Source organism: Terrapene carolina, unplaced genomic scaffold (assembly GCF_002925995.2).
Source record: "Terrapene carolina triunguis isolate 2854851 unplaced genomic scaffold, T_m_triunguis-2.0 Scaffold68, whole genome shotgun sequence".
In the NCBI taxonomy this organism is placed as follows: Eukaryota; Metazoa; Chordata; order Testudines; family Emydidae; genus Terrapene; species Terrapene triunguis.
Genome location: NW_020664419.1, coordinates 6,944,527 through 6,956,074, shown reverse-complemented (window position 1 = coordinate 6,956,074; position 11,548 = coordinate 6,944,527). Strand labels below are relative to the sequence as shown.

At 39.1% G+C, this 11,548-nt stretch overlaps 1 protein-coding gene across 1 annotated transcript in view; it reads right to left on the bottom strand.

Annotated features, from left to right (window-relative positions):
• Positions 1–455: 455 nt before the first annotated feature.
• TAF3 (TATA-box binding protein associated factor 3) overlaps positions 456–11,548 on the bottom strand; it is a 147,696-nt gene continuing 136,603 nt past the window's right edge. Inside the window, exons 5-7 of the mRNA XM_024202145.3 lie at positions 7,888–8,143; positions 2,763–2,869; positions 456–1,980 (exon numbers count right to left, since the gene is read on the bottom strand). Coding sequence (XP_024057913.2) covers positions 1,866–1,980; positions 2,763–2,869; positions 7,888–8,143 — 478 coding nt within the window. The 3' untranslated portion in view covers positions 456–1,865. The remainder of the gene's footprint in view (positions 1,981–2,762; positions 2,870–7,887; positions 8,144–11,548) is intronic.

The window sequence follows — 11,548 nt, the reverse complement described above, 5'->3', positions numbered from 1 at the left end:
ATAAATGAGGTGGCATGGAACAAAGAAGGTAACAGTACACTTTTAATAAACCAATTTCATCCATATCTCCACTGATTTGCAATTTAACAGTCATATCAGGAAAACCTAATTTCTTTACCTAGACAAGATGTTTTAAAAAACATGACTAATTCATTCTCATTAATATCAATTTAGATGGCATTTTAAAAAAGTAATTTGTAATATCTGTGCAACAGGTTAAATGTTTGCATTCTAAAACTCAAGATGCCGATCACTATACAGTCCAGAGCACCCGAAAATTAAATGACGACGGCTGGATTTACCCTATAGCTTTTGAAACATAAGGCATGATACTTAAAATGTAATGCTATGTACTTGATTTATTCTCAGACACACTGTACTAAAATATCTCAGACTGTCACCGTTTTGTGGCATTCTAGAGAATTATTCCTTTGTTTAAAATGGAGAATAAAACATACATTGCCGTAGCATACTTTATTTGTCTTTGCAAGGTAATACTGATTAAAAGATACACTAAAAGAAAACATCACAACAAACACAAAATGGCATAGTATGCTTTCTAGTCTTTATGGAATACGAACGACACTTCCTTTTTCTAAATGCGAGCGCAATCATTTTGACAAACACAGAAACACTTGCAAATAAAAGGATCAGCTCCAGCTACAAATTAAAACTCAATTGCTACCGTTAAAACTGCTAGAGCCCATTGCCTTAGGTCCCGATTCAGAAAGACACTTCAGTACCTGTCTCACTATGCATAAGAACAGTCCCAATTCCATGCACTGGGATTATTCCCCTCTTAGAGTTACACATGTCCTTAAATACCTTCCTGAATCAGGGCCTTAAGCAGAAGGTTGGTTGGTTGGTTTCATTAGTGGGCCACCTGGAAAGCTCCTTTTGGGGTGGGTCTATCACAATCCTTTAAAGCCACAGTAATGGCCATAAATCATACAGAATTTTCATACCTGCTAGGATTAGACACTCAAAAAACCCCAAACCCATAAACCTTAAAAAAAAAAAAAAAACCTTTATAAATATCAGGTATTTACACGAGAGAACGTCTTTTAATGAGAAGTGTTTTTACACGCTGATGAAATATACAAGCAATGAAAAGGTACACTGACAATGACTAAAAACAAAAAGTATAAAATATATTACAGGTCCACCGAAAACAATTCACATGGAAGAAAAAAACAACTGACACAATAGAAACTTTCTTTTAAAAAATAGAAGATATTTCACAAAAGCTTGAACATGTTTATTTTATGTTAGTACTAAAAATCAAGGAAAAAAGCTTCATATATTCTTATCACAAAAATATTTACCAGCCACTTTTTTTATTTTCATGTTATGATTATCTGGCTATGCAGGGATAGAGCTTTGAAAACTGTATTCTGACTACAGAAATCATTCCAGTAGGTCTCCTTAGATTACAGTTACTGCAATTTACATATTTCTCCTCTCTTTTAACACCTTAATGCAAAGGCTCAGGAGAGAATAAAAACAAATCAAAAAGGACAGAGGAGATATCTTTATTTACAACATTTGTCATTGCTGCTGCCGATCTGCAAGAGCGGGAGCTGTATCGTTAACTATTTAACCCTCGGTATCACTCTGAGAGTTTCCTTCAGTAAGTGAAAGCCAGTGACAGAACATACTAAAATCTAAACCACTGGGGCTCACGCACAGTTTGGAAAAAACAACAGTCCAGACCGGACAGTGTATTTTTGTTCCTGATTCATTCAGGAGTCAATCCATAAAACCTGATGACGGATGATGAGGCAGAAGCACAATAAATCCGTCTACCAAGGAGTCAGGGCAGAAGTGCTGAAGTGACTGTATGACTTAAATTCACCGCGAAGACTTCAGTGTGCTCTGTGCTTCCGCTTCTTATGTTTTTTATCTTTCTTTTTGCTGGCACACTTAGAACAGAACCATTGCATTTCTTCTGGGGGTGCAGCCGTAATTCCAACACAAAGCCTATAAATTTGACAAAAAACCCACAAGGTCTCAGTAAATCAACATGTTACTTTTCTTTCTTATCCATACAGGATGAACTTTTCAGATAGGAAACAGAATCTGACTAAATTTTTTAGCCCCAAACCCCACAGCTTGGAAATTTAAACCTTCTTATTTTGAAGCAATGAATTTCTTAGAATGCCACTTAGATAAGAAACTTTTTTTTTTTTTTGTAAAATAATAAGAGACGTCTACTGCTTTTGGGTGTAATAGGCCAGATTTTAAAAGAAGCCACATCATCATTTAAATCATTTGTGGAAAAGCCTTTTGATTTTGTTTAGCTGTCTCAAAAAAATACCTATAAAGTGATTCACTTAAAAAAAAAAAAAAAAAAAAAAGAGAATGTGTTTCAAAATGTGTTTTTTTCATATAATAAGCCCATAACTTGAAACTTTATAGCTATGTTCATGGTGTTTACAGTCCTGTTGTTGTTAGAGTACGTACCTGTATCTGATATTATAACAGTTTCAGAACTATTACTAGTACTGGTTTTAGCAGAACATTTTCCTATGAGTTCTAATGGAAACAAACAAAGAAGAAACTTGGGCACCCTTACAACGTAAAATTTACTTTTGCAAACTTCCAAAGTAACAAAGATAAAAGTAAAATCTTCCAAATTACTAGTTTAAATGAAAAGGAACTGCCCAAATACAATTCTAGCTTTTAGTGAATAACCAGGTGGTTTCTAGGACAGCAGCAAGGTGTGAAAGAATGGCACAAAAGAAGAGGTTACAACAACTTACCAGTGATACCAATCATCACAGTCATCACAGCCTATCATTGGACTGCCATCATCAGCTTTGTTGCAGCCAGGACAGATCCAGATCTGGTTACCCCATTCATCTCGGATCTGGTATAAAAAGGGAGGAAAAAGTTGATTCTTTTTAATGTCAAGTAAGCAAACATAACTGATTTTCTTAAAGTTACATTTCCTGTTTATCAGTCAAAGCTATCTAATGTTCACTCTACTCCTGGAAAGTATATCTAAGAATACTCTACCCACAAGTGCTTGGCAATACCATTCTAATTGATTTTGCTATACTGGATTCAGATGGTAAAAACAAACAGAGTTTTACACTGCTCTGTAAACCAGTAAAGCCAGTTAAACCACTTGACCCAAGAGAATAGTCATTCACTTATAGCAATCATCATGGCTTAACAGTACAGATTCTTAGCTGTTGATACCCTCCCAGTGATCTGAAGACTGATTTCTTTTTTAATTTTACACTGCTTATGGATAGAACCATGGTAGCCCCTTGCATAAGATAATAGTCTTACACGTATGTAATAAATACAGTGCAACGTGCATATATTGCCTTATTACTTATTAGCCAAACTCAACTAGCTGATAAGATCAAGGATATAAAAAAGTTGTTACTGAGTAACTTTCCATTCCTTTTATGACATTGATGTCACAGTACAATTTACTAAAGGGTAAATGCAATGAGAAAGGCAGATCATTTACAATATTAAGCAATTGTTTACTAAATTCATCTCATTCAATGCCTTATGATGGATTTTTTTGGGGTATTATTTCCAGTTTAAACCACATTACAATTTTTAAATTTCAAGATTGTTTCATTAAATAGGTCTTTTGTATTGTTTGGTAAAATCTAAACATTCACAAAACCAATTTAATAAAATGCAATTTAATAATAAGTTCATATGCAACTGTCAGAGGATCTACACTGATTTAATCACTTCTGTGACTTAAAAGTATTTAGAACAGGACTTCATGTATTTTCCTTTCAATATTTGCTAGAACACATGGTCATATATCCTGTATAGTACAGAGAATAACTTTTCTTGTTACCTGCAAGAGGTTTATAAGGATGACATTAAAAGTAAGTAGGTTAAAAACAACAAAGGGTATTAAAAAGAAAAACTAAGCACATTTTGGTCTGTAAATCTCAGATCACCATCCAAGGAAATCAGTGAAAATGCACAAAGGCTGCATTCAGTTTATAATTCATGACTGACATCTCTTAGCTTCTAGGGAAGCCCTGTAGTTTTTTGTCATTCAAAACTAGATTGCAGAAAGCACAGGAAAATATGATGCAGGGTGCTATTCTACACTGACAGGGAGCTGGAGTTTGGTTTGAATGATCTTGGATTGTAATGATCATTCAACTCTATGTATCAAATCTTACTCTGCAAAGTCATTTCGTGTTGGTGCAAAAATGTTTGCTCCTCATGTAAACTGACTGTTGGGACTTTTGGATGTTAGGGTCACACAAAATATTTTCTCTGAAGGAATCAAAGCTAAGAAAGAATCACACACCAGCACTCGGCTGCAAACAAACAATGCTACAGCCTACGGGAATGCAGATTACAACCAATTATAACCTGGCTGACCAGTCTTGGCAATAAAATGCCTAGCAAAAGTAACACTGCCCTTCCAAGATAGGCACTAATTCTTTGTAGGTGTCTAATCTGGGAAGTTCACTGTTTTCTTATATGAATCACCACTGCGATCACCTAGTCTGACCTCCTGTATAATACAGGCCATAGGATTTCTCTGAATTAATTTCTGGTTGAACTAGGACACACCTTTTAGGAAAACACCCAATCTTGATTTAATAATTGCCAGTGATGGAGAAATCACCACAACCTTTGATAAGTTATTCCAATGGTTAAATACTCTCACTATTAATAATTTGCACCTTATTTCTAGTCTGAATTTGTCTATTGTCAACCTCTGTCCACTGGATCTTGTTATATTTTTGTCTGCTACATTGAAGAGCCCTCTATTATCATATCCATGTAGGCACTTCTAGATTGTGATCAATCTCCTCTTTGTTAAATTAAAAAGATGAATCCCCTTGAATCTTGCACTTTAAAGTATGTTGTCTAATCCTTCAATCATTCTTGTGGCTCTTCTCTGAGCCCTTTCCAATTATCAACATCTTTCTTGACCTGTGGACACCAGAACTGGACACAATATTCCAGTAGCCTAATACAGAGGTAATATAATCTCCCTACTCCTACCTGATAGTCCCATTTATACATCCAAGGATCACTTTAGCTCTTTTCGTCACAGCATTGCACTGGGTGCTTATGTTCAGCTGATTATTCACCATGACTTCAGAGTCAGCACTTCCCAGAATAGAGTCCTCCATCATGTAAGTGCAACCAACATTCTTTGTTCCTAGATATATGACTTTATATTTGGCTGTATTAAAACACGTATTGCTTGCTTGTGTCCAGCTTACCATGTGATCCAGATCACGCCGTATCAGTAACCTGTCCTCTTCCTTATTTACAACTCCCCCAATCTGTCTCATCTGCAAGTTTTATTAGTAATGATTCTGTGTTTTCTTCCAGGTCATTGATAAAAGTGATCAGTAGTGCAGTGGTTTTCAAACTTTTTTTCTGGTGACACAGTTGAAGAAAATTGTTGATGCCTGTGACCCAGTGGAGCTGGGGATGAGGGGTTTGGGGTATGGAAGGGGCTCAGGGCTGGGGCAGAGGGCTGTGGGGTGGGGCCAGGAATGAGGGGTTCAGGATGTGGGAGGGTGCTCAGGGCTGGGGGTGCAGGCTCTGGGGTGGGGCCAGGGATGAGGGGTTTGGAGTGAAGGAGGCGGCTCCAGATTTGAGGGGGCTCAGGGCTGGGATAGGAGTGCGGGAGGGGGTCAGGGCTTTGGGCTGGGGGTACAGGCTCTGGGGTGGGGATGAGGGGTTTGGGATGCAGGAATGGGTTCTGGATTTGGGGGGGCTCAGGGCTGGGGCAGGGGATTGGGGTGCGGGGTTACCTCGGGCGGCTCCCGGTCAGTGGCGCAGCGGGGGTGCTAAGGCAGGCTTCCTGACTGTCCTGGCACCGTGGACTGCGCTGAGCCCCGGAAGCGGCCAGCAAACAGGTCTGTCTCCTAGGCGGAGGCGCGCAAGCGGCTCTGCGTGGCTCTCGCCCGCAGGCACTGCCCCCCCGCCCCAGCTCCCATTGGTCGAGTGCAGGAGCCGCTGCTTAGGGCGGGAGCAGTGCGCGGAGCCCCGTGGGCCCCCCACCTAGGAGCCGGACCTGCTGCTGGCTGCTTCCGGGGCACAGTGCGGTGTCAGAACAGATCGGGACTAGCCTGCCTTGGGCAGCACCACCGATGGGACTTTTAATGGCCAGGCCGGCGGTGCTGACCAGAGCCACCGCGACCCAGTGCCTTACATTCCTGGGTTGTGACCCACAGGTTGAAAACCACTGCAATAGTGTATAGCCAAGCACTGATCCCTGCGGGACCCCACTAGAAACATGCCCACTTAATGATTCTCTGTTTACAATTACATTTTGAGACCTATCCATTAGCCATTTTTGAATCCATTTAATGTGTGTCATTTTGCACCGTTTTAGTTTCTTAATCAAAATGTCATGCAGTACCAAGTCAAATGCTGTGCAGAAGTCTATGTATGTTACATCAGAACTATTACCTTTTTCAACCAAGTCTGTAATCTCATCAAAAAAGATATCAAATTAGTTTGACAAGATCTATTTCCCACAAGCGTATGTTGACTGGCATTAATCATATTATCCTCTTTTACTTCTTTATTAAACTGAGTCACGTATCAGCTGTTCCATTATCTTGCTTATGATCAATGTCAGGCTGACAGGCCCATAACATCCTGGGTTATTCCGTTTAATATTGATGCAACATTAGCTTTCTTACAGTCTTCTGGAATTTCCCCAGTGTTCCAAGACTTAATGAAAATCAACATCAACAGTCTAGAGAGCTCCTTGGCCAGCTCTTTAAAATTCTTGAACACAAGTTATCTGGACCTGCTGATTTCAAAATATTTAACTTTAGTAGCTCTGTTTAACATCCTCCTTAGTTACTGTTGGAATGGAAAGTATTTGATCATCTGATATGACTACACTATCTGGCTTTTCCCAAACAGAAATATTTATTGAACATTTCTGCCTTTTCTGCATTATTATTTACAATTCTGCCATTTCCATCTACTAATGGACTATTACTGTTGTTAGGATTTCTTTTGTTCCTAGTATACTTGGGCAACTCCTTAATGTCTTTAACAATGCTGGCCATAGTTTTTTCCTTGAGTCCTTTTGCTTCCCTTATAAATTTTCTACAATTCCTAGCTTCTGATTTATAGTCATTACTATCAACTTCTCATTTCTTCCATTTGTTATATATATATTTTTAATTTCTGATTTCACTACCCCCTAAGCCAGGTTAGTTTTTTTAACATTCTTTCTTGATAGTGGCTTTTGAGCATCTAGTAAAATGTTCTTAAGCAGTTGCCAATTATTCAAATTTTTCTGATTGTAATGGGAACACTCTAAGGAACATCCAAGTTTTAACCCCACCTGAGATATGGCAAGCTCACAGCACATGGTGGATTGGCTACAAGCTATATGCAGGAAGGGTGCAGAGCTTCAGAGTTGCACAAGTATCTGCAACCTTGGTACACCGATAAAAAAAATTAGTAAATAATAGTGTACTACACAAATTGAAAATTACTGCTAAGTGCTAATTCTAACTTCTGCTATGTGAGGGGTTCTTTTCCTCATTGAAGGCTAGATCTACGGCAAGCATTAAAAAAGAATCTGAAAGATCTCAACGAGAAAAATATTCATGCTCAGACAACTAGAAAATATCCAAATGGAACTGTAGTAGACATTCCAGAAGAGAGACAACCTTTGGCTGAGAATAAGCATAAGAAATTTCTGGACAAACAATTTTTTGAATAAGTTATCAACCCCTGAAAATAGGTGCATAAAGAGAAGGGGCTGTATACATGTGACTACTACATAATACTGTATTAGCACGGTACCTTTACTTTGAAAATGAAAAGTCGTCATGAAGAAGAATTCTCAAAAGATTGATCTCAATAGCATTAAGACACACATTGAAGTATATCACATACCACGTAGGTACTGACAGTCTCCGTCACCACACTTCTGACCGGCGCTTTGGAGCCTCCTGCTGCAGAGACCGCAGGAGAAGGTGGTGGAATTAGAGCAGGCGAGATGATAGCTTGTGGAGGAGGAGGAGCTGGAGCAGGAGGAGGGGTCACGTGGACAGGAGCTGGTAGTGGGGATGGCACGGGTGGTGGTGTTTTGGGCCGATTCACAGGAGTAGATGGTTTAGCCTCTGGGGCTGACACCACTTTGCTGATGACTCTGCCAGACAAAAAACACGGACACAGACGAGTTGATGTAAAACAGTAAAATGTTATTGGCTAAATATAAGAAAATACAAAATAGACAATTCACTTTGCCTTTCAAAAAGCAAAAAGGTTGCTTCAGCACAGCATTAGGACAGTTTTCATTGCACATCGCTGCCTATCAAACAGATTGAAATAGACGGCCATTACAAACTGAACTTCAGTGCAGGACACAGCCACAACTTCTCTGTAGCTCACTGTATAGAAATACTCTCTATGGCTTTACAGAAACTAAGCTCGCTACAGAAATTGAGATTCCCAGTTAGTGGGAAACATTAGAAAGGGAAGTTAATCAGCTGTTGGCAGCACTGATTTTAATCTTCAAGCTGAGGGACAATACCACTCTCTAGGAGTCTACATTAGAGGTTCTACAAATATTTGAAAATTTGGTACTTCTTTTTTCAAATGGTTATAGAATGAGTGCTGGTTTTAGTCAAGATAAATAAATGAGACCCACACAATATTCTTAGCGGCTAGCATTTACTGCTACCTTCTTTAGTAGTTGAAGTAGTAGACAGGATGTGGCTCTAATAAATATACACTAGGCAACAATCTTGCAGAGGCAGGGGGGATGGACTAGATCAGGGGTAGGCAACCTATGGCACGGGTGCCGAAGGCGGCACACGAGCTGATTTTCAGTGGCACTCACACTGCCCGGGTCCTGGCCACCAGTCTGGGGGGGGCTCTGCATTTTAATTTAATTTTAAATGAAGCTTCTTAAACATTTTAAAAGCCTTATTTACTTTACATACAACAACAATAGTTTAGTTATATATTATAGACTTATAGAAAGAGACCTTCTAAAAATGTTAAAATGTATTACTGGCACGTGAAACCTTAAATTAGAGCGAATAAATGAAGACTCAGCACACCACTTCTGAAAGGTTGCCGACCCCTGGACTAGATAATCTGATTATTATTGAGTAAAACTTGATTATAATGCTCTAGGAGTGCACGACACTTTACAGAAAGACTAAAGACAAGGTTGCTGGTGTAAGAATCTTACAACCTACGTTAGAAACAAAGTAACGTTGAAACAGAAAGATGGTATCATGAAAGGGAGAGGGGTGGTTCACGCAAAAAAGGTTACAAGACTGCTTGTTTTCACAAGGGCACATCTTGTTAGAACATTTCTTTAATTAATTTTTACTTTGCAAAGTTAGTATGGGAATGTGGGCCACTGCTGGAGAGACTGTGCAAAGAAGTAGGTTTTGAATAAAGAAGGTCACATGGCATATAGGATCAAGGTGAGCATTTCAGGAATAGGGGGAAGCAAAGGAAAACGGAAAGGAGATGCTTGTGAGCGAATACAAGAGGGTCACATAAAGGGAAGTAGAATCAGAGCAGGGCGGTGGCTGGAGACAAGAGACAAAGGGTGAAATCCTGGCCCTACTGAAGTCAAGGGGAGTTTTGTCATTGACGTCAACGGGCCTACAATTTCAACAAAAATGCAGACAAGTCAGAGCTGAGTACAGCCTCAAACTCATCAGGGGGAGCGACTCCCGCACTAATTTCCACAGTAATAACGATAGGAAATGATGGTAGATCACCTCCTGATCATTGGCACAAACAGAGACAAAAAGTAGCGACAATGAAAATCTCTCTTTCTAGGAAATACGTTGTTAAAAAATACTTAGCATCCCACACTTAAACATTTTCATTAAAAGGGGATAAAGCATTCTTTAATGTCACAACTGATTCCTGTTGACAAGAATGCCCTAAGAGTACACTGCTGCTATTCTCCTGCGATAGTCAAAATGCAGTGTGGCTAGGACTGGGGCCATGTCTGCATTCAGCGCATAATCTAAGTTAAATTGTACAAAAGATATGAAAGTGTAAAATATTTAATGCTATGCTGAGGTATTAAAATAAAAAGATGCATTGTTCTTCTATTGAGATAGCCTATTTGCAATACTAAATTCTTGCAATCACCATGACAAGAATCATAGTAAAAATATATATATAGCTCACAAAACTAGTTTTGATATAATTAATTACCATACCAACTATATTATCATTTCTGCCTGCCAAGGCCTAAACGTGAGAGGCAATAAATAAAGGACAACCAAAGAGGAGAAACATTAGAAAACTAGCAACGGGGTAATTACGTGGGATTAATTCCTCCAGCATCAGTACTATTGTTTACAGCTTCAGCCTCATGACTGCATTTCTGATGTAAACAACCTGACAATAATAAAAATGAGATGAGAGACAGAGGGCGAATCAACGCAGAAGATAAATTATTTGGCACAGCAAAAGTTCTTTGGATAGTCCAGTGGAACATCTTTATCCTTCCTTTTGTAGAACTTTTTTTACAGTTATATTAAAAGCTCTTCAAGGCACCACCTTTGCTCTAATCTGTTCTATATAGGTTTTTATATGAGGCTCATCACCATAGTATCTAAGACTCTTCCAGTGGTGCATTAGCAGCGTGACTGCACATCTGTCCTGTGTTGTTTGTTCTCTCATCTCTCCCATAAGGGAGACGCACCGGCAGTGGAGCGTCTTATTTTGGTAAGGTTTTTATTATTATTATAAATGTATCTGTTGCTATGTGTTTATATTAAAGAAGGCAAGGTCAAAGAAATGCACCTTACGCTTGGAGTGGAAAGTGATGAGGTTGTTGTGATGGTTCTTAGGTCTTGGGGAAGTTCATTCCAGAGTCTCATACCACCCCTGGAGAAAGTTCTGTCTTTGGCCTTGTCCAGAGAAGTAAATGGGTTGCATTTGAAAATGGGTGAGCTAACATGATTTTAAATACAGCTTTGCACCTAACAGAGACAAAGTTTAGCCACTTTTAATAAATGCATTAGCTGGTCATGGTCAGCCTTACTTAAAATTGTGTTAGCTCACCTGTTTCCAAACAATGTATTTCCCTAGTGTACACAAAGCCAGGCCATGACCCTGAATGGGGCCGTAAGAACTACTATAATAAAACTAAGTAAAAATAATACTGCAGAAACTCAGTACATGCATATGTGAGGAACAAACCAACACAACTTAAAATATTCACTGATGAGTGCCAAATATTAATCAATTTACTTCTTTATTTGAAGTGTGTCATTAGAACATGTACATACCCTGTTTCCCCGAAAGTAAGACATCCCCCGAAAATAAGACCTACTTCCAGTTTTGCCTCTCGCTGTAATATAAGGCATCCCCCCGAAAATAAGACCTCCCCGATAATAAGGCCACCCCGGAATATAAGGCCCCGAAGACCAGGAAAAATAAGACCTCCCCTGAAAATAAGACCTAGCGCATCTTTGGGAGCAAAAATTAATATAAGACACTGTCTTGTTTTCGGGGAAACAGGGTAGTACAAGACTGGCCTATTTGTCATGGCACAAGTGCTCAGGTATTA